The 23,164-nt window shown below is 50.8% G+C and overlaps 1 protein-coding gene across 1 annotated transcript in view; it reads right to left on the reverse strand.

Moving 5' to 3' along the window:
* The window catches only part of LOC144772320 (uncharacterized), a 201,595-nt gene that overhangs the window by 51,466 nt on the left and 126,965 nt on the right, over positions 1-23,164 (reverse strand). Inside the window, exon 4 of the mRNA XM_078656557.1 lies at positions 22,983-22,986. Coding sequence (XP_078512683.1) covers positions 22,983-22,986 — 4 coding nt within the window. The remainder of the gene's footprint in view (positions 1-22,982; positions 22,987-23,164) is intronic.

The raw sequence follows: 23,164 nt of genomic DNA on the forward strand, positions 1-23,164 counted from the left end.
ACCCGATCGGTCCACAGGCACGCCATTGACCTATGGAACCTGCTAGACACCATTTCGCCGGACATCGCCTTCCTTACGGAAACATGGATGAATGCTTCCTCCGCACCAGACATCACCATTGCCATCCCTGAAGACTATAAGATCACTCGCAAAGACCGTACCAGCCACACAGGAGGAGGAATCGCTATCGTCCATAAGAAATCAATCCGCATCTCAACCAGCTCTGACGCCAACCTCGCCAACTCCGAACACCTTCACTTCCAGATCCACATCGACCCCAAAACCACACTCAGAGGCACCCTCCTCTACAGACCACCAGGACCCCGCGCAAAATTCAGTGAAGACATCACGGACTTCATCACCCCACACGCGCTCCCCTCCAAAGACTACATCCTTCTGGGAGACCTCAACTTTCACCTCGAAAAGATCAACGACCGCAACACTGCCATCCTCGTGGACAACCTCGCCAACCTCGGACTTAAACAACTAGTCACCTCCCCCACCCACATCGCAGGTCACACACTCGACCCCATCTTCACATCCAGCAACCATGTCTCCTTCAGCCACACCACTGACCTCCTCTGGACTGACCACAGCTGCGTTCACTTCACCTACAACAAACAAAAACCCAGCATCCACCTCCAACCTACCCTGCAAAGAAACTGGAACAAAATCACCACGAACCAAATCTCCGCATCGCTCCTTCAAAACACCCCAGCCCTCTCTTCTAACGCTAACGAAGCCGCCGCCAACCTCACCCTATGGTTATCCAACACCGCTGACACCTTAGCACCACTGAAAAAACGTCAAAACAAACCTGGCAGCAAGAAGGCCTCATGGTTCAACGATGATCTCAAGAAGTCCAAGAAAACCTGCCGCTCCCTTGAAAAGGCTTGGAAAAAAGACCCAACCACCAGCACCAAGGACGCCTTCAAAAACGCCACCCGCATTCACCACCAACTAATCCGAAAAGCCAAGAAAACAGCATTCAAGGATCGACTTGACAACAACGCTCACAACAGCAAGGAACTTTTCAACATCGTCAAGGAATTTTCCAATCCCTCGGCCAACTCCAACGACATCACCCCCTCTCAAACCCTCTGCGACTCCCTAGCCTCATTTTTCCACAACAAGATTGCAGACATACACAACAGCTTTGACAACCAACCCGGAAACCAACCTACCCTACCATCTGCTGATCATCCTCCCCCCGTGAACACCCTTAACGACTGGAACCCTATCTCCACTGAGGACACCATCCGCCTGATGAATTCCATCCACTCAGGATCCCCCACAGACCCATGTCCTCACCACATCTTCAACAAAGCAGATTCCGTCATAGCACCGCACCTCCGAGACGTCATCAACTGCTCATTCAACTCCGCCACCTTCCCGGAAGACTGGAAACACGCTGAACTCACCGCCCTTCTGAAAAAACCCACAGCGGACCCCACCGAACTCAAAAATTACCGCCCCATCTCGCTTCTCCCATTCCCGGCCAAAGTCATCGAGAAAGCTGTCAACAACCAGCTCGCCGCCTTCCTCGAAGCCAACAAATCCCTCGACCCCTCACAATCTGGCTTCCGAGCAAAACACAGCACTGAGACCGCCCTCATCGCAGCAACAGACGACATTCGAACTCTACTGGACAATGGAGACACAGTCGCCCTCATCCTCCTTGACCTCTCTGCAGCATTCGACACAGTCTGCCACAAAACCCTTTTACAACGCCTCAATAACATCGGAATCCAAGGAAAAGCACTTGAATGGATCACCTCGTTCCTCACCGGAAGAACCCAGAGAGTCCGCCTTCCACCATTCAAGTCCGAGGCCTCTGAAGTCATCTGCGGCGTACCACAAGGATCCTCACTCAGCCCCACCCTCTTCAACGTATACATGAGCCCCCTCGCGGCCATCGCACGCCAACACAACCTCAACATCATCTCTTACGCGGAAAAGAACCCGTACAGGAGGTCGACAATTCTCCGTTCAAGCGGCTAAGGGCTGGAACGCACTCCCTCGCTCCCTCAGACTAGAACCCAACCACCTGGCTTTTCGTAAAAAACTAAAGACCCATCTGTTCCCTAAATAATTCCCTTCTGTCGCTTTCCCCCCCCTCTCTTCCCCTCAACAGGATTTTAAGTCACATAGCGCGGGGATGCCCTTGGGTCACCAGGCGCTTTAGAAATCGCTAAAATAAAAAATAAAATAAAAATAAATGACACTCAACTGATCCTTTCTCTCACCAATGACCCCAGCACCGCCAAAACTAACCTACACGAAGGAATGAAAGAAGTTGCCGAATGGATGAAACAAAGCTGTCTGAAACTGAACTCAGACAAAACAGAAGTCCTCATCTTAGGTACATCTCCCTCTGCATGGGATGACTCCTGGTGGCCGGAAGCACTCGGAAAAGCACCCATCCCGACAGACCACGCACGGAACCTAGGCGTCATCCTGGATTCTTCACTCTCAATGAACAGACAAGTCAGCGCCGTATCCTCTTCCTGCTTCAACATTCTTCGCATGCTCAGAAAAACATTTCGCTGGATCCCCGCCGACACAAGGAAAACAGTCACCCACGCTCTGGTCACGAGCCGACTGGACTACGGAAACACCCTCTACGCAGGTACTACCGCAAAACTCCAGAAGAAACTCCAACGAATCCAAAACGCCTCAGCCAGACTCATATTAGACATCCCATGCAACGAACACATCTCTGATCACCTTAAAGACCTCCACTGGTTACCCGTCAATAAGAGGATCACTTTCCGACTGCTTACCCACGCACACAAATCACTCTACGACATCGGTCCAGAATGCCTCAACTCACGACTGTCCTTCTACACCCCCTCCCGCCAACTACGTTCTTCCAGCCAAGCCCTCGCCACTGTACCTCGCATCAACAAGACCACCATGGGAGGCAGATCCTTTTCATACCTGGCTGCTAAAACATGGAACTCACTCCCCGCTTACCTTCGCCTTACCCAGAACCACCTAGCATTCAGAAAGCAACTTAAAACGTGGATATTTGACAACTAATCCTTCTCCCCTTCCTAAGCGCCTTGAAACCCTCTGGGTATGTAGTGCGCTATACAAATTATATGACTTGACTTGACTTGACTCCTCCTCCAGAGACACCTCCAAAAGTAATTCACGTCCTCTTGTTATTTGCAGGAAGACTTCCCAATACTGACAATTTCCACGACCATGGAAGTGCCTTCCCAGGGTATTCCTGGGGTTGGAGTGTCTTCCTCTTTGCAGTATTTTCCATGTACTTGTGTTCGGTGCCCTTGTATAACATGCACACCCCACTTTGCCCTTGTAACACACGGTTTGCTACCTCTCACATGTTTTTATCTTTGATACTGGCACAAGTGCCTCCTTTGCCTACATAACGCTTGTTCTTGTGCCTGAGTGTCTAGCACCTTTTGCAGTATTATACCTCAAATGATACTTTGTTTTCTCTTATAACTGCACACTTGTCACTTTTTCCTCCTGTGCACTTTTTACTATCTCATGTATTTTTGGCGGCTCACAATTTTTACTACCTCGTGTATTTTGTTTGCTCACAAATGTCACTATTACCTTATGTAACGTAATGTATGCTTTTGTAATCTGTTCTTTTGTAATGTTTCTCATTATGTTTCATTTCTGTTCCTTTTGTGAAGCGCTCTGACACCTTCGGGTAAAGTCCGCGCTATATAAAAATGCATAAATAAACCTGCCCCTGTATCCAGAGAGCCCCCACCTGCCCCTGTATCCAGAGCCCCCCACCTGCCCCTGTATCCAGAGCCCCCCACCTGCCCCTGTGACCCGTAGCTGTGGCCCGGCCTCTGGTCTGTTAGTGCCCTCATCCTTCCCACAGCTGAGCCAGGCTGCTGCTGATCGATTCCAGCCTTTCATTTATTCCAGCAAAGCCCTCAGCTCTGATGAACCTCACTTCATCACCTCAAGGGCGTTTCAACTGTTTTAATGTCCACTCAAGACCCCTGCTGAGCACAAACGGAAGTCATTTCTATAGTCTCATTAAATGACAATACTTGTTTTGTTCCTCTCACAATAAAGTGCCAATCATAATATTATACCTAGGATGTTGACATGTTACATATAAGCACAATACGAACACTGACATTTCAGACATTGGCAAACAGAAAACTTGGCAACTATGAACCCCTGATTCGTGGTACTTGGCAGCAATGAACCCCTGATGCGTGGTACTTGGCAGGGCCGGAAGGGTGAAAGATGCCGAATCGACTGAAGCAGGACTGAGGCCCAGGCAGCTCTTCAGACTTCAGTAGCCCCTTCCCTCCACCCCGAGAGGGCCGGGGCCTCACTCTCTGCTCCCAGGCCCCTCCACAGAGTCAAAGCTGAGAGGGAGGGTCTCACAGGGTCGAGGTGTGGGACAAGGAGGAGGAGAATAGAGGAGGACAGGCAGAGGGGAGAATTGGAAAAGAGAAGAGGCTTCACAGGAGAGGTGGGAGGGGAGAGGCTGCAGAGGAGAGGTGGGAGAGGAGAGGCTGCACAGGAGAGGAGGGAGGGGGGGAGGCTGCACTGGAGAGGAGGGAGAGGAGAGGCTGCACAGGAGAGGAGGGAGGGGAGAGGCTGAAGAGGAGAGGCTGCAGAGGAGATGTGGGAGGGGGAGAGGCTGCACAGGAGAGGAGGGAGGGGGAGAGGCTGCACAGGAGAGGAGGGAGGGGGGGAGGCTGCACTGGAGAGGGGGGGAGGCTGCACTGGAGAGGAGGGAGGGGAGAAGTGAAAGGGCCTGGGGGGGGCAATGGCTTGAAGGGGGGGCCAGAGTTCAGGTTGTCTGAAGCGGGGGGGGGGTGAAGGGTCCTCAGCCCAGGGGGGGGGGTGGAGAGTTCAGGTTGTCTGAAGCGGGGGGGGGGTTGGGGGGTCTGTAGACTCTACCTGCGCAGACCCCTGCTCAGAGCCCTCTCCCCCTCGGCCTGGGACGGTGAAGATGACAATCCGAGGCCGGGGGTGACGTCCGGGGTCAGAGGGTGAAGGTCACCGCACAGACCGAGGATCCTTCCGCCCCTACAGCTGCTGGTGCCGAGGAAGAGGCCGGAAGTGAGGGCATTCACTGCTGATGCTGTCTCTGCCCCCGCTGACCGGAAGAGGAAATCACGTGATTTCCGGCCTGAGAGTAACTGAAAGAGAGAACGGACTCAGCAGCTCAGGCTGCAGTGACATGATTTATTAAGTGCAATACATCGTTTTGCACAAAAGATTAAAAAACATCAATATTTTCCATCCCCCTTTTTTCCCCTTTCTTCCCTCTTTCTTTCTCTCTTCCTTCCCCACAAAATGAAAAGTTATAAAAGCATTTTCTCTTTGTATAACGTTCTCCCCTTTTGGGGCCTTTCTTGATTATTGGCACAGTATACAACTATTCTCCACAATTATTTTGACTCCTATTGCTCTTTATTTTTGCTATTGTACTGATGTTTTACATTGTTTTCTTCAACATAATAAAGCTTTTCAAACTTAAAAAAAAAGGAAAGGTTGTCGACGCAGCGTTTCGGTTTGTAAAATTTACACCTTCAGGACAGTTTTTCTACATAATAGAAAACATAAAATTGATTCACCACATTTTATCACTTTGTACAAAATTTAATTTGCATTTTAATATCTATCTTAAAAAACTTTTTTAAGGCACTGTTTACTAGGGTTCAAAGCTACGGAGCAGCACAATTTTTTAACTTAAGAGTCATTTTTGGACACACGATTTAATCGGCACATCTATTCATAATGCATCAATAAGTTACAATTTTCAAATTTGGTTGCTTGTATTACATTAACATTATTATTTCACCAGTATCAACTTGATTGCATACCTCCAATTTTTTTTTTTTTTTTAAAGACCTTTATTGTTCAAAGAATAAAGAAATACAATTGTATATGGCACACAGCCTGCGATCCGCAGGGGCCGGCATCTGTAAAAGCAAAGGATATCCAAAAGAAACATTGGTAAGTTAACACAGCCAATCAGCCGGCAACCCAGGGGTCCGGCGGCGCAGCTCAGGAGAAAATAAAAAAAACGGAAACATCATTTAATATACTGCACAATGACAATCAGGCCTGTAGTGTTTGATTTTTCTTTCTTTTTCCTCTGCTTAAACATATCGTTGCATTACCGGCATCCGCACCATATGAGCTGTAATCGAAGTCCACAATACAATCAAAAAGGTGGCAAGAACTTTCAGGTAATATGCAGACTCGGAATAGAGGCCCCAAAGATCATGTGCGTGCGATGCCACCATGCTGTGGGCAGGTGCTTAGTGGTATAGCTCACTAATGCAAAGTAGTAGGCGTTTGTGGTCGACGACGCCAGGTTACAGCCGCCTCAGCGGATTCCCAGGCGTCTGTTGGTCTAGTGTAAGTGGAACCCTCTAGTGCCCGCGACCCATATATGGATGCCAGAGGTGGGGGTTCGCATGCAGGTGCGTTCGTCCGGTGTCAGATGGCAGTTGTCTCGGGCATGGCCCGCATCCCTAGTGTGTGGTGTGCTGGGGCCTGTCGTGGCAACGGAGATGTATTGTGTCTACAGGTACATGTCATTTCGCGACATTGCCACGGCGTGCAGGTTGTCTCCGTCAGTAACAATAGCGGTCTTGGTCAGGGAACGGGACCAGTCAATAAACAAATACAGGTATCAACACAGTGGCGAAGGAACTAGGGAAGGGAGGGGAAAGAATTAGCGTGTCTCTTGGCGTATTATGGGGGGGTGGTAGCAGTTCCGGTGAGGGGTCTTCAGCTCCGGGGCGGGGTGTGGCGGGACGGTTACTGAAGTGTGGGGGGGGTCTGAGTGGAGGCGCACATGCAATGTCTCCAGAGTATAGCTATTGGAGGGATCTCTCTCCAAAGAACATGGTCTGAAGTTATCATGTGGGAGATGTCATGTGGCATGTCAGATTCGTCGGTCCGTCGTCTGCAGCAGGGCGTACCCTGTGAGCGGGTAGGAGCGAGTGTTTGAATGCAGTTTGGCACTGTATAAGAATGCTCAAGTTATTTCTTGCTCCTGACAGGCTTGCTGGAAGGACGTAAGGAGATCGCCCCAGAGCTGTGCGATGGGGAATTTCCGAAGTCCAGCTGTCTCTTCTCGGAGGAGCACCGTGCCTTCTGCCCGTGCCCAATTAATGAAGGATGTGTGCCAATGTCGGGTGTGGGGGGGGGGGGTGCTGGCCTTCCAGTGTTTGGTGAGTAAGCGTTTAGCTGTGATGAGGCCCATGTCCCAGAATCTTGTTTGTACCTTGTTGAGCTTCGTGCGCTTGTAAAGTCCTAAAATACATGCTTCCCATGTCCTCGGTACGTGTTCATCAGTGCACTGCGTGAGTAGTGTCGTGACCTCATCCCAGTACGTTTGTATGGCAGGGCGTCGCCAGAGCATGTGCAGGAGATCCGCCCCTATCAATGAGCACCTTTGGCAGGCAGTGTCAGTGGCCGAGAAGTATCTGTTTATCTTGTCGGGCGTGAGATAGGCTCGATGTAAAATATAGAATTATAGAATATAAATTTAGAATTGGATACGTTTGAAACGGGGGTTGCGTGGGATATTAGTCGGTCGAACTAGTATCATCGCCCATTCTTTATCCGTCCAGTCCCTCCCTCTGTCGACCGCCCATTTCTCTCTGAGTGGCAGTGTGGAAGGCTGCGTGTGCAATAATAAGGCCTGCGCTAGCCAATGTATGATGTGTGAGCCGTTGCCCATGACATGCAAATACTGCATGAAGTGGTGCATCGGTAGTTCTTCTGACACATCGCCCCATGAGGTGGTCAGTGCGTGGGTAAGGGATGCGTGTAATAGAAACTGTCCAGCAGGGAGATCCGTGCCAGTGGCAAGATCAGCAAAAGAGAGCAGCGTGCCATCCGCATGGAGGTCGCCCAGCGTTTCCACCCCAGCGCGCGTCCAGTTAGTCAAGTGGGCTTCTGTCAGCGGTCCCGCCATTCCGGGAGAGACCAGGAGTGGGAGTATCGGGGCATACGGCTTCGTGGCGCGGGTAAGCCACAGGCAACGCAGAAAGCATCTGCGCACCACCGCTAGATGTAATTGTGAAGGACAGGGGGTGCGGGTCATAGGGTGAAATAATGTGTATATTTGCGTCTGGGTCCAGATAGTTATATCCAAGGCAGTGTCCCCCAGATTCTTGCCACAGAGCCACCCCGACACCCATTGCAGCTGCGCCGCTAGGTAGTATAGCTCCATATTGGGAACCGCCAGGCCTCCCGATTCAGTGGTCATGTACAGCTTAGTCAGTGCCACTCGGGGTCGGCCCTCATTCCAGACTAGGCCACTAAGCAGGACCTCCAGTTCCCGAAATACTTTGTTAGGTACGTATGTTGGGATGTTGGCGAAGTAGTACAGTAGCCTCGGCAGGACTATCATCTTGGTCAGCGCCACCCGACTAGGCACATTCCGGGGCAGGGTCTTCCAGAAGCCAATTTGGGCGCGGATGGAGGCAATTGCCCGTAGTAGATTCCCCTCTAGGATGTCTGCCGGGGCCCGATAAATATGAATTCCCAGATACCGAAACGTGGTGGGGTACCATTGCAGCCTCTCCCCGCCGATGCGGATGTCACTTTCGGGCATGTCTGGACTGAAGGAATAGGCTCCCGACTTGGACCAGTTGACCCGCAACCCCGACATGTTTTCGAAGGTCTGGAAAATATCCGTTAGAGATTCTGGGACGTTGGTCAGGTCTTTGACATATAATAGCAGGTCGTCTGCGTACAGCGAGATCACATGGAGTCCATCTGCCATCGGGATTCCCCACTCCCGTCCTTGGTCCCTGAGGATTGCAGCCAGGGGTTCCATGGCCAATGAGAACAGCAGGGGTCATAGGGGGCAGCCCTGTCTGGTACCCCTCCGTACGCGGATGGCGTCAGATAGTAATTGACCGGTGCGGACTCGGACCGTAGGCCTGCAGTATAGTAGATTGACCATAGTCTCGTAGCCGTCACCCAGTTGGTATTTCTCCATCACTGCCGCCAGATACGGCCACTCAACAGAGTCGAATGCCTTCTCGAGGTCCAGTACCAGGCACCCCGCTCGTGGCCAGTGCCGAACAGCATATTCCTGCACCCGAAACAGGCGACGGATATTGTAAGAGGTGTGGCGCGCCGGAACAAAGCCATTCTGGTCATGGTGCACCAGGTGGGGAACCAGGGGGGCCAATCTCCGAGCCAGAGTGGAGGCCAGTATTTTATAATCTGTATTCAGGAGGGCTAGGGGGCGATAAGAGCCCACCCGCGTGGCATCTCTGCCGGGCTTAGGGATGGAGATCAAATTGGCTTCGTTTAGTGTGGGAGGGAGGGAGGAGTCTTCTGCAGCCGCAGTGTATATTTTTAGAAGTTCCGGAACGAGTATGTCCGAACCAACCTTGTAAAATTCGGCTGGCAGTCCATCCGGGCCAGGGGATTTACCGTTGGAGAGGTTGAATATGGCGTCATGTAGCTCCTCCGGCGTTTGCAAGGCCCCCAGTTCGTCCTGCTGCGCAACGGTGAGTTGCGGCATCTGGAGGGGGGAAAGGTATTCCGTTACGTTGGGGCGGAGATCGCGAAGTCCGAGCGATAAAGGGCCTCGTAATGAGACGAGAACGCCTCATGGATGTGTCGTTGGGAGTATATTAGTCCCTGTCCGTCCACATGCAACGTCGCCACCGGAGCCGTTCGGTCTTCCTGTGAAATCAACCAAGCCAATAATTTGCCGGGCCTATCGCTTAGGTGGTGCGTTCGCGCCGAGTGCGCAGCGTAGTTGAGGTTGCGCAGCCGCTCCAGGAGGCGCACATGTTCCGCGTGTGCCTCCGTTAGCGGGTCATCAGTGCCATCCATCGCTTCCCGTTCCAGATTAAGTAGGTCAGTCTCCAGTCGCGTTAAGTCGCCCTCCAGCTGACGCCTCATGTGTCCCTGTGTCCCCAAGCAGTGGCCCCGAATCACGACTTTAAAGGCATCCCACTCAACCTGCGGAGAGGATGCCGTGCCAGAGTTCTCCTCAAAGTATTGGGCAGTTTGCGCGAGAAGGGAGTCGCGAAAAGCCACATCTAGCAGCAGCGCCGGCTGAAGTCGCCAGGTGGGGATGGGCGACTGCGGGCGCTCCCAGGCTATAGTTAGGAAGTGCGGGTTGTGGTCCGAGTGTGTGCGCCCCATGTATCGTGTGTCTGTAACTATTGGGAGAAGTTCGGCGGACACCATAAATCTGTCCAAGCGTACGTGCAGGTTAGGTGCTCCCGAGTAATAGGAGTACACTCGCAATGTAGGGTTGTGTGATCGCCAAGCGTCATGAAGATCCCACTGTGCGGCCCACCCAAGCAGTGCCTTCATGGCACCGTGTGTTGGCGCGCCCGTTGGGGGTGGGAAGGAGCGGTCTTGTGTCGTGTCCAATATGCAATTGTAGTCACCCCCCAGTACCCACGGGACTGCGTGCCATGTCGCCATTGTTGCCGAGAGGCGTGCCAGGAAGCCACCCTGATCAGTGTTTGGGGAGTAAAGGGATGCCAATACCACCTGCTGCCCATCCAGTCTACCCTGCGCCGCCACAAATCTACCCTCGGGGTCTACATGTGTGTCCGTGGCTGCCCAAGGGGTCCCAGGGTGGATCCATATTAGGGCGCCACGTGCATAGGAAGAGTAATCTGTGGCATAAAGATGCCCGCGCCATCTGCGATGCAGCGCTCGCACCTCTATTCTATTCAGATGTGTTTCTTGAAGTAGGGCTACATTAATCTTATGGCGTTTTAAATAAGAGTAGATCTGGTACCGCCTAGTCTGTGTGTGCATGCCCCTGACGTTCCAGGTACATATCCGGATCTCAGCCATAATCTCTGCCCATGAATCTCTCACACGTGTCCGCTAAGGCCCGTTCCTCAGACCTGATACCCCACCAGTTCCTCAATCCCATCCCCGCCCTCAGATTATTTCCAGCCGCTAGCACATTATGCAATAATCCCCTTCGGAATAAAAGGGTAGGAGAGAAAGGGAATCTAAAAAGCCAAAAAAGGGCAACATAGTAAATAATGCCAAAAGGTCGGCTGCACAACATGTCGCCGTCCAAACACTCAAATGAGCTAAAGTAAACTATACAATTCTAGGGGGAGATAAGTGGCTTATGCAACAAGAATCTGTGTATCAGTGTTGTTGCTGAGAGAAGTACCACCTCTCCCGGGCCAGCAAGGAGTGGCTGTGTGTGCCCGGCAGGCCCCCCAGTCCGCCCGCCTTGTGCGTTTCAGGTAAGGCCCTTCAAATGCCAAATAATGGGGGGAAAATGCTCCCATAGGGTCCGGTCTCTGGAGAGTCCAGCACAGAGGATTCTGGTAGGCCCATGGCTACAGCCCAGGCGTCGAGTCCAGCAGGGTGGCAGACAGAGTCGTGTGTGTATAAGAAAATGTTACTCACTGCGTCCTGACGGGTCTCGACTCCTCAGGGCAGGGAAATCCCCGCACCAGACAGTTCTGCAGGTCGCTCACCTCAGGGTAAGTCAGGGTGACAGTTGCGTAGTCACACCAGACCAGCATCGTGGGGGAGAAAGTCTCTCAGGGCCCTCTCAGCCGAGAAGGTCCACTGTCTGCGGTGTGACATCTGGGAGGTCTGCAGAGTGCTGAGAATCCGGCAGGCTGTAGATCGCCTCATCGTCACTCGGGAGAGTAGTCGGGCTGGCATTCGGGGCGGAGGATGGGGCTGAAGAGTTGCTGATCCCTGTAACCCTGCGGAGCGCATCCTGTTGTTCCTGTAGGATCAGGTCCGTGGGTGGAGAGCGGTGTGGCATTTCCTGGGCTCGTGTGGGTGTAGGCGTCCTGCGCCTGTGGCGTCGTCTGGGCCCGCACGTGCTCGGGATCGTAGTGGTTTCGTGTGCCTTTCTAGGCGCCTCAGATATTCCTCCATCTAGCCAGGCCTCCACTTCCTCAGGGCTGGTGAAAAAGTGCGTTTTGTCCTGCGCCACAACCCTCAGTTTTGCGGGGAAAAGCAGTGAGTACTTAAGATCCGCCTGCCGCAGCCGTCTCTTCACTGCTAGGAAGGAATGGCGTTGTCTCTGTACCTGCACAGTGTAGTCCGGGAAAAACATCACTGTGGCGTTGTCTATTTGGATGTCGCCAAGCTTCCTGGCTTCCCGCAGGATCGTGTCGCGTCTCTGTAATTCAGGATACGGAAGATGAGAGGTCTGGGGTTAGAGCCAGGGGGAGGGGTCTTGTGGGCACTCGGTGAGCACGTTCCACCACAAAGTGAGGCGACAGTGTGTCGTCAGGCAGCAGGTCGCGCAGCCACTCTTTTACTCGCCGAGTAGGGTCCATCCCTTCCCATTTCTCCGAGATGCCCACGAGTCGAATGTTGTTTCTCCGTGCCCGCCCTTCCGCGTCCTCTGCGCGTTCTTCTAAAATTCCACTCTGTTAAGCAGATCTCAGATGTTTTTGTCCGCTTGGTTCACCGTGGGTTCCACTGCCGCCACCGCCCCCTCCAAAATTGTAGTGCGATCTTGTAGTTTCTTGTGATCGGCTTTGAGATGAGTCAGGTCGATCGCTACACTGTTTATTTTTGTCTCAAGAGAAGTGCAAGTCTGTTGCATTGATTCCTCCAGCCGCTCCATGACGGCTAGCACATGATCTAGCTTGGAGGTCACCAGTTCTGCATCCATCTTGGACGCCGTTTTGGAAAGTTTCCCCTTCGGTATCGTGCCTCCGGTTCCGGTCCGTGTCTTAACTCCTCCTGCCATGGGCCAGGCGCGGCAACTGTGCTCGGCTTGCACGTCAGTGGGATTGCCCCAAGCCTCGCTTCAATCGGTAAGTGCGCAATTTACCTGGAAGCCAGCAGTCTCCTACACAGTCCCGACTGAAAGAGAGGACAGCTGCGATGGCACCACTCAGCTTGTGTAGAGTCGCGACTGCGTGGTCGTCTCAAGGCTCAGCAGGCACTCGTGGGTGATCCGGTGAGGGGGGTAGGTGGCGAGGGTGTCCTGGAATGGCCGTGAGGGGGTCCAGGCAGCAGGTCCAACAACAGATGGTCACGACAGGGTGCACAGCCTGGCAGAGCAAGCGACGAGGGGGGCACCCCCCAGACACAGACAGCGCGAAGCAGGTGTTTCAGTGCGTGGCAGTCGTTTCGTTGCGGCAACTCTCAGGGCTGTTACAAGCGTTAAGGTTTCAGGTCGCAGAATGGTGTCCACCCCCTGGGGGTGGTCCTCAGGCCACTTCTAGATGTTCCCACTAGTCCGGTATCAAGTCTGTCCCTTTGGGCACTGCTCGGCGCTATGTCGTCGCAGGTGTGGGGGCATCAAGGGCGCCAATTCTCCCCAGCGTTATTCGGTGTTGGCGGATTCAGGGCAGGATACCCCTTTACGATCACGGCTCCTCCCGCGTCTCAGTTTACTTCACCGACCACCTCATGCCTTGTTTCGTCCCTGTGTTGGCCCAGGTGGGGGAGTGAGGGGCGCGTGGCACCGTCTCTCAGATATTGCGTGGTTCGGGCAACCCTCCGATGCAGGGGCACACCGGTCGTCTCTGATGCTGCCGCGTGGTGGCCGTGGTCAAGGTTCAGCACCGTCACCGTGCTTCAGGAGGAAGACGTTGCGGCAGGTAGGGGTCCGCAGAGGGGGGACGGGGGGGGGGTATTGCCCCCATGTCGTGTAGGATCCAGCAAGGATGCAGGTGGGCCATGTCTCCAGGCTCAGTGACCCAGTCGGCTGTTCCCAGACGTGAGTGTACATGTGAGGGGGGGGGCGCCGTCCGTGTGCAGGTCGCGCCCCCTCGCAGTCATCCACCGGTGGTGTCCGGGCAGTGTTCCAGTGCGGTTAGGAATCGCCTCCAGGGGGCCGCCGATGCCGCCGCGTTTTTCCCCGCCTTTCACGTCGTCTCTTCACTCAGCTCACCAGGCGGCGTCCCCGTTCGGGCTCCCAGCCTCCCCCGGCCTCTCACCTCAGTTGTCGGTGGGGGCCCAGGTGGGGAGGGTTCAGCGGTGTGGCCGGGCTCGGTCAGCAGCGCAGGTAGTCTCGCAGTCGCCGCTCGTAGGCCTCGCAAAGTCTGGCCAGGTAGCGAGATCAGGCCTAGTCTCAGCTCCAGAGCCCCGGCCTCGCGTGATCGAGGACCCCAGGGGCGTCGCGGCAGTGCCAGTCACCACTTCTTAGTATGTGCCGATGCAGGCCCCAGCGCCTGATTCGTCCCGCAGTCAGTCAACAGATGGGCGGGGGTCTGGTGCGGGCTCGCCAGTAGTTTGTGGCCGAAATAGGAGAACTGTGCCGGAGAAGCGGCCCGGGAGAGGGGAGCTTAAGCAGGAGCTCTACCCGTGCACGTCTTCCTCCATCTCGTGTCAAGCCACGCCCCCTGCATACCTCCAATGATTTATATTGTACACAAGACACCTCAGTGTGTTGACGCTCACACTTCCAGTTCTGGGGTCATGTAGTCTATTTCATCAGTTATGAAAGATCAATATCCTTATTAAAAAAAAAATCCCTTAAAAAATGGTGCTGCTCCGTAGCTCGGTGCTGCTGTATTCAAGTACAGTTTCAAAATATACCACATTTAGTGTGTAAATCACTGAATATTTTTACTATATATCCTTAGGTCGGCAGGTGGTGCATGATTGACCCACGTACAACGACATCACTCACTGTCAACATTTCCCTCAGACTGGAACACTAGCAGCAGGCTCTGAGTGGGCCCCAGATATCCCTTGTTTATGCCTGTGGAACCTGCATCGACACATACTCTACCACTGTCTCCCCTCTGGTAGCAGCATCCTTTAGCCAATAGCAGATCCCCTACTTTGGGGTAGGCTTTTCATCCGTAACCAGAGCAGTGTACACTGGGTTGGAAGATTCACCGATAATCTCTTTATTGATTTGGGGGAAGTTTTTAACAAAACCGAAAAGCATAATGATAGAAGTGCAATCCACCTGTGTGCCTACTATCTTCATTATGGACTGCAATTCATTTGATCAATATTTTCCAATCAGAGGACATTCCTATGCCAAGTGAAAAACAGCAGCTTTATCGCTCATGCAGAGCACACAATGAGAAGGCCTATCAGGGTGTATTCTGTGCAAGAAACCGAGAGCGGTATAGTCTATTCAGAAATTTTAAATAAAGCAGTTTGTGTCCATAGTTTACTGATTTAGCTTGGGCAGATTAGAATATTCTACACAATATTCTACACTTCCTGACCTCGGCCAGGGACCTGCTATCACCCCAAGTAGCTCCGGTCTGCTGTCTGCCTGTGCTGTGCCTCTGCCAGGCTGGTAGGGGTTCGAGCCCAGCCTTGCTTGTTGCCCCTAAGTTCTGCACCTTTTTTTGCTGCTTGCACCTCTTTTTTTTATTGTGTTCACTGTGCACCACTGTTTTATTCTCATTGTAAGAACTGTGCCCCTCTGGTTCAGGGTAGGTCGCTCCCCATCTCGCTCACTGCTGCTCTTCTGTGCAACCGCCGCTGTTTCCACCGCTGTTTTTGCCTCTCCCCCGTGCCATTGTTGTAACTTCATTTTTTTCTGTGTTTTTTTTCTCCCCCTGTGTCCTGTGATCTGCAGTGCCCGCACCCGCCGTTTATTTTCCTGCCGCTGCCTTCCCCTGCGGTCCGACCCCTTAGCGCCCATTAGCCGCCCCGCTCCCACCTCCCAGCTGCTGCTCCCTCCCTTAACCCCTTAAATGGAGGCTGCACAGCGGCCGTGCAGCAGACGTGCGCAGCGGGCGTGCCGCTGGTGCGCAGAAGGCCAAAGGCAAGCCCGTCTGCACCCATACACGCCTGGACCGCTGTGGTAAATTAAATTTACTTATTACCTCATTTCTGAATTTCTATGCTTAATAAATCATAATTTCTTGTCAATGCAAAGCGAGGAGTCCGTGGTGCTCAAATGAAGGCGGAGAAGACCAATAACTCGAGTTAAGGGGAGCGCCTCCAGCACCAAGCGGGCACAGGAGCAATCTCTCAAGTCCCTCTCTTGAAGTGGGGGGTCTTTATTTTCAACAGCAGAATATTTATACAGTCTTGGTCATGAGGCAAAATAGAGGAACAAATAGGTCGTGGCAGATAGAGGAACAAAGATCAGCAAGAAGAGCAGAGTGTGAAGATATGGGGGCGTGTCTTAGGCTTCGTGAGGGGACTTGCGATGTGAAATAGTCTGACAGTTGGAAGGGGGAGGCTTCCTCATTTGGGGGTTTGTGCTCGTGCTTCATGTCAGAAACATGAACCATCTCTGCGGGGGAGCAGGAACTCATGTACTGGTTTCCCGGACTTGGCAGAAACCACAGAGACAGATGGTGAAAATGAGGAAGGCCAGGTGCAGGGGTGTCGTGCTCGTGCTCGGGGTCTTGGGACACCAAAGGGTGAATTAAAAACAAAATGGTGCCGGCTTTTAATGTGGGCAATTATTAATCGCGCAAAGGGGATTGCGCAAAGGGGCATAATTAGATTGCGCAGAGGGCAGCGAAGGGGCATAATTATAGATTTTATTTCCACATTCCCTCCTTGCCCCAGAGTGTACCTACATTATATCTCAATTTGCATGAGATCATTTATACATTCTTGTAACATGATTCTTTCCCTTTCTCTCTGCTGGACAAGTGGTTTAGGAATGCATTTTGCAGCGCATAGACCGCACAGGGCAGGACCACATTGGATGCAAAGGCAGCATCCAGTTATTATCAGGAATATTATACCTGTTGCTGACAGCAGTTGCCATCCCCAGGACGATATTATCTTCCAGAACCAGTCAGACCACGTCCAAGTGCCAGGTTCTTGATGTAAACTTACGGCTATCTTGTGTAATTTTGTTATGGCCATGTATACAGATGGGGAATTATCAGGAATAAATATACAGCAGCTAGAGCCTATAATTTTACAGGCTCCGCCTCTGTCAGCCTAGATGATGTGAAGGACAAGGCGATTTTGGAGAGTAACCAATCGTATGGCAGACTGCTCCTGGGTTAAGCTCCCCAGGGCAGATGCCGTCTGGGTTACAACAGCCTCTAAGGTCCTTGTCAACCTGCGTATAAGCTTGCTGTTCTGTACAGGGCCAACAAAGAAGAAGAACCCTTTGTTAAAATCTGTATACTGTTCCCATGAGGTTTCCGTTTGGTCAACCAAGGAGGTATCGATCGTTCTTTTATGTCTGACATGGGGCACTAGGAGGTCTCGGTGGTAAGTGGATGGGGCCACAAAGACAGGGGGTAACAGGAATGCTATATAGCAAGTTCCCCCCAGTTCAAGGGCAGCTGCACATAGGCCGTTTGGCCACAGATGAAATAAGTATGGCGAGATGCTAGAAATGAGGACTTTCCTCTGTCTTCAAAACTTATAGTGGTATGACAGTCACTGTGTCCTAATGGAACAGAGCCATTTTTCTGGATGCACAGGTATCCTTTTACTGGTGAGACCGATATGGAAGGGGGACCAGCATTCTTTTTAGGTTTGGTATTTAACATCTTGAAGGACATGGTCATGTTCCCTTGCTTGTATTCTTCACTTTCTAGGACTGTACCGGTCGCCTGAGGATCTCCCTCCTTATTAGGGTAACAGGCAGTATTAAGTACCTTGTTTAAATCCCCCCAAGGCCACCCATTCTTGCATGAATTATTTCCGTCAGGGCAGGAGGTGGGGGTAGTATCGTCAGCTGTTATTAGGGCGAACCAAGCTTCACAAGTTCCATTATAAGAGAATGGGAAAGGAAAAAGAGGCATCCCTCCCTTTTTCTGATGAGGTGGGATGCGGCCACATATCCAACAATTGGTGCTATTACTGGCCTGCTGAGTGTGGTGTAGCATCTGTATGAAGGTATTGTTTCACAAGGCTAGTCTATGGGCTTGTTCATAAGGGGGTAGGTCGTGATAGTGTGTTCCTGAGTGCTGTTGGGTGTATGAGAGGTGTGTTGTGTTGGAGGAAAAACAGTGTGGAGAATCCAACCAAGACACGCCATAACTGCCATGAGGAAAAATAATACTGTCAAACATATAATAGGACCATTATGTCTTTTTCTTGAGTTCATTTTTTTTTTCTCCCACATAGTCAAGGTGTTAAAATCCATTCCCATGCTCCAACCGCTTCACCACTGGACCGACGCCCAATGGACTTAATTAGCCAGAGTCCGAATGGCAGACCTTAACTTTGATTTGTAATCCTGTTGTGGGGTTAGTTCCAAAGGCAATAAAGATTGTTCAGTCACAATGTCAGTGGGATTGGCAGGGCCATCAGCAACAGTGTCTTTTTGTCCAAAATGTTTCCGGCAGTGGCTTGCGTGGAGCCAGCCCTTCCTGCCCTCGACCTTCACTGCTGTCCGTGTTGTTAGTAGTACGAGTCTTGGCTTCTTCCACCTGGGCTGGAGGGGACTGGTCCAGTCGAAGTTCCTCACGAGGACCCAGTCCCCGGGTCGGATGGCGTGTTCTTCCGGGTTGGTTTTGTCAGGGAAGGTGGCAGCAACCTGAGAACGACAAGATTGGAGTGCAGACATCAAGGAAGCCAGGTAGTCAGTCAGCATAGTACTGTCAACATCAGTTATTCTTTTAGGCCTTGGCGTACCCCACATATTTGGTGGTCTGCCAAAGACCACTTCATATGGAGATAAGCAAGTTCTGGAATGGGCTACCATACGCATGTAGAAGAGGGCAACCGGTAAGGCTACCATCCAGTCCACGCCTTTGTCAGTGCATATCTTGGCCAATTTTGTCTTCAAAGTTTGGTTGTGCCTTTCTACTAGACCTGCTGCCTGAGGATGTCTTACACAGTGAAACTTCCAAGTGTACCTTAACAGAAGAGACACTTGCTTCATGAGTTCAGAGGAGAAGGGCTGGCCGTTGTCTGAGTAGATGACGCGGGGCAACCCATATCTCGGGAAATATTCTCTTACTAGTTGCTTAGCAGTTGTCGTTGCAGTGTAATCTGGGACGGGATAGGCTTCTGTCCATCTGGTCAGAGCACACACTACAACTAGCACATACTTGTGACCTCTACATCTCTCCATCTGGATATAGTCCATCTGGAGAACTTCAAATGGATGGTCAGGGGGTTGAAATCCTCCCTGTTCCACCTTTGTGCCTTTTCCTGGGTTGAACTGATTACAAATCATGCACGTTTTAACTTTTTGTTTGGCTGCAGCTCTCAAATGTTTGTTGTGCCATATATTATGTATGCTGTCTAACATTGCTTTTTCTCCCAGATGCGCTGGTCCATGTATGGTGTTTACCATAACCTGTACCCTGGCATCCGGTAGAAACCATACTGCTCTTTCAGGTGTCATCCAGCCTTGATCTGTAAGGACCCCTCCTTTTTCCTTCCATTCTAGCAATTCCTGTGGTGTGGCGTGACTTTGGACATCCTGGATGTCAGAGAAGGGGTCTCGTATTGTATATTGGCGGTGTGGTATACTTAATTCTGTGTTTGCTGCTAACTTGGCTGCACTGTCTGCAGAATCATTCCCTTTTGATATTTCATCTGTTCCTTTTGTGTGCGCTTTACATTTTAGCACTGCGATTTTCTCTGGTAACTGACTGGCCTCTAAGAGGGCAGTGATGAGTGTAGCATGCTGTATTCTGGACCCATGTGATGTGAGAAATCCTCTCTCTTTCCATAATGTACCGAAGTTGTGTACAACTCCAAAGGCATATTGTGAATCAGTGTAGATGTTAACTGACTTTCCTATTGCTAAGTGACATGCTCGTGTTAGGGCTATGAGTTCTGCTGCCTGTGCCGACAGTATCTCTATCTTGTGTGCTTCTAAAGTGTCTGTACCATTTGTGACAGCATAGGCTGCTGCTAATTCTCCTGTGGGGAGTCTCATACATGAACCATCAACAAAGAGTGTCATTTCTGCCTTAGCAAGGGGAGTATCTTGTAAATCTGGTCTTGGTTTGGTCACTAAATCAATTATGTCAATACAATCGTGAATTTCTTCAGTAGGAGAGGTCAGTGGCAACAGTGTTGCTGGGTTTAAAATGCTGCAGTGTCTAATCTCAATGTGTGGCTGAAAAAGTGTCATCTCATATCCGGTGAGTCTGGCTATTGTCAGATGCTGTGTTTGTGTCCTGTTTAACAGAAGTTCTACAGCGTGTGGGACCTGAACTATCAGATGATGTCCCAATACAATAGAATCGCTTTGTCTAATAGCTTGTGCAGTAGCTGCTACTGATTTTAGACATGCAGGCAATGCTTGTGCTACTGGATCTAATGTGCTTGAAAAATAACCACATGGTTTATGTTTGTCTGCTTGAAGTTGGGTCAGAACTGATAGTGCTGTACCTGAGTTTTCTGTTACAAATAATGTAAAATCTTTGGTGTAATTAGGTGTTGCCAGCACTGGGGCTTGACACATAGCTTTTTTAAGAGACTGAAAGGCTTGCGTGTGTTCATCTGTCCAGGGTAATTGTGGAGTAGCGCCAGCTTCGAGTGTTGTCAGCTGCACTAACGGTTTGGAAATGAGTGCAAATTGTGGGATCCACTGTCTACAATATGAGGTGAGACCAACAAAAGCTCGAACTTGTTTCTGTGTTGTTGGTTGGGGTATTTGTTGTATGAGTTGGATGCGTTCCTGTGTAAGCTGCCTACCCTCCTTTGACAGCAAGTGCCCTAAGTATGCCACTTGCTGTAAACAAAATTGGAGCTTACCAGGGGAAACTTTATGGCCATTTGCAGCTAGGAATTCTAGTACTAGTAGTGATGCTTCAGCACATGCTGCGTCAGATCTGGCCGTAATGAGGATATCATCAACATATTGTAGTATGGCTGTATCCGTGGGCATTTGAACAGTATCTAGTTGTCTTTTAAATGCTTGGCTATATACGCTTGGACTCTCTGTGAAACCTTGAGGAGCTCTTGTGAATTGGAAACTTCGTCCTTGTAAGGAGAAGCCAAAAAGGTATTGACTGTCTGGGTGAATAGGTATGCTAAAGAATGCGTTTTTCAATTCAATGACTGAAAAATGCGTTGCTTCCGCATCTATGGCTGTGAGTAGGGTGGAGATGTCTGGAACCACAGGGTGTTGTGGAACGACACATTTATTGAGCTCTCTCAAATCCACCACTAGTCTGTAGACAGGTGGTGTTCCTGGTTCCACTTTTTTATGAACTGGTAAAACAGGGGAATTGCAAATGTTAGAAGTTGTTCCCTTAATCACACCTGACTGTATTAGGTCCTGAATAATTAACATTAATGCTTAGTCAGCCTGAGGTGGAATTTTGTATTGTCTTATACGTGGTAGTTGGGCTCCCTCTTTCAGTGTAACCTTGTGAGGTGTTATTTCCATACATCCTACTGTGGTGGAATCAGTGGCCCACAGGGTGTGTGGCAAATCTTTCAAACGCTCATCTAATTCTCTACTTGTGTAGTGGCCCTTGAAATCTCGCAGAAATAGTCTGACATCTGTAGGTGAGCAAACAATGACAGCTCCTAATTCTTTCAATGTTTTTATACCAAGCAAGTTTTCTGGACATGATTTTGTCAATATAAGATCTGTAGTTGTCATGAGGGGACTGTCGTAAATAAATTATTTACACTATCATAATTTCTATAAATAAATAAATATCAAAAGGGTCAAGCATAAATGAGGAGCAGAGTCCGTGGTATTAGAGTCAATGGGCTTTATTGCATTAACTCGAGTTAAGGGAGAGCTCCAGCGCCAAGCGGGCACAGGATAGTTCTGAGCTTTATTCACAGAGTACAATATTTATACATTCTTTGCATACATAGGGAGGAGCCCTCCAAGCAGAAGGAAAGAAAAAGATATGAGCATGTAGGCGTTCACTGTAATGAGTCATAGGTAGGTGGGTGCATAGAGGGGGCAGCAAGGTCAGCTAAAACTCGCAATGCCTGTTTGCGTAACTTTATCAGACTTCTCCATGAGGGCTGTTTCCTTTCTGTTGGCCAGGGAGGGCCCTGGGTGTCAGAGTGACTAGCATGTCTGGTCTTATCTCTAGCTCGGGGCAGCATGCAGATTGCTCTCATCTGTAGAAGTGTTGCTGCTTCATACTAGCAGTTGGTTTGACCCTTCCTGTCCACCCCTTGTGTAACTGTCTTGGAGGTTTCCCTTGACATGGGCCCCACTTATCTCTGAGAGCCGACAGCAAAACTGGGCCTTATCTCTGCAGAGGGGCTTCTGCTCGCCTCCTGCTCGGGCCGGAATGCAGCTTTATCAGGTCGACCCTTGTTTGACACTGTTAAGACACCCCGGGCTGGGCCTCTTCTCCGTGACTGCTCAAAAAAATATCTAATGTGCTGCAGAGAAATGTAACGTGTGCCTTTTTCAGGGTCTGGCATGGAGGGGCCTGGTGACAGAGAAATAAGGCCTCTGAATGTGAAGTAATGCAGGGGTTTTTATTCAACATGGCAGATGGTGAGAGGGTAGCGCGTGGGGGCATGAATACATATAAATATGTAATTTTCTTCATTCCCTCCTTGTCCCCAAGCGCACCCCTCTAATACACCTCTATTTTCATCAGGCCGTTAATGTGTTCTTGCAACATGATCTTTTCATTTTTTCTGCTCTGCACATGTGGACGGGGAATGCAGGCAGTGGCGCACAGACCGCAGATGGCCGGGCCGCATTGGATGCAGAGGCAACAACTGAAGATGATAAACAGTATTGATCCTACTACAGTCAACACTTTCCATCCCCATGTTGATACTAATCCTCACAACCAGCTGCTTAAGGACCATTCTCCTTTATCAATGTCTAGCTGACTTGGCATCTTGTGTAGCTTGGCAATGGCTTGGTATACAGTAGGTGCGTTATTTGGAATAAACACACAACAACTCGTGGAGATCAATCTGCATACACCACCACGGTCAGCCAGAACGATGTCTAAAACAATGCGATTTTGTAGGGTCATGAGTCTATCCGCGACCACCTCGGCTGTGAGATTAGAGAGGGCACCTGCTGTTGCATCTATCGTGTTTTGCACCACTCGTGTGAGGTGGCGGATGTTCCTGCTGTTTACCATGGGACCCCAAAATGGAATTACTCCGGCAAAGAAGTCTCCCGCCTCCTGCCCTGCTGTATCTTCTGTATCTATGACTCCCCTTCGCCGTCTGTTATAGACAGTCAGAGGCTCAATTTCATGATAGTCCGCAGGGGCAGTGTAGGTGGGGGGAAGGAGAAAAGCAATGTAACAAGTGCCGGACCAGCCCTGTGGGAGCCATGTATAACCTTTATCCCCACATATGAAGTAGGTGCCCTGTGCGGCTATAAGCCGTGTAT

This window comes from Lissotriton helveticus, chromosome 8, assembly GCF_964261635.1.
Source record: "Lissotriton helveticus chromosome 8, aLisHel1.1, whole genome shotgun sequence".
Lineage (NCBI taxonomy): Eukaryota > Metazoa > Chordata > Amphibia > Caudata > Salamandridae > Lissotriton > Lissotriton helveticus.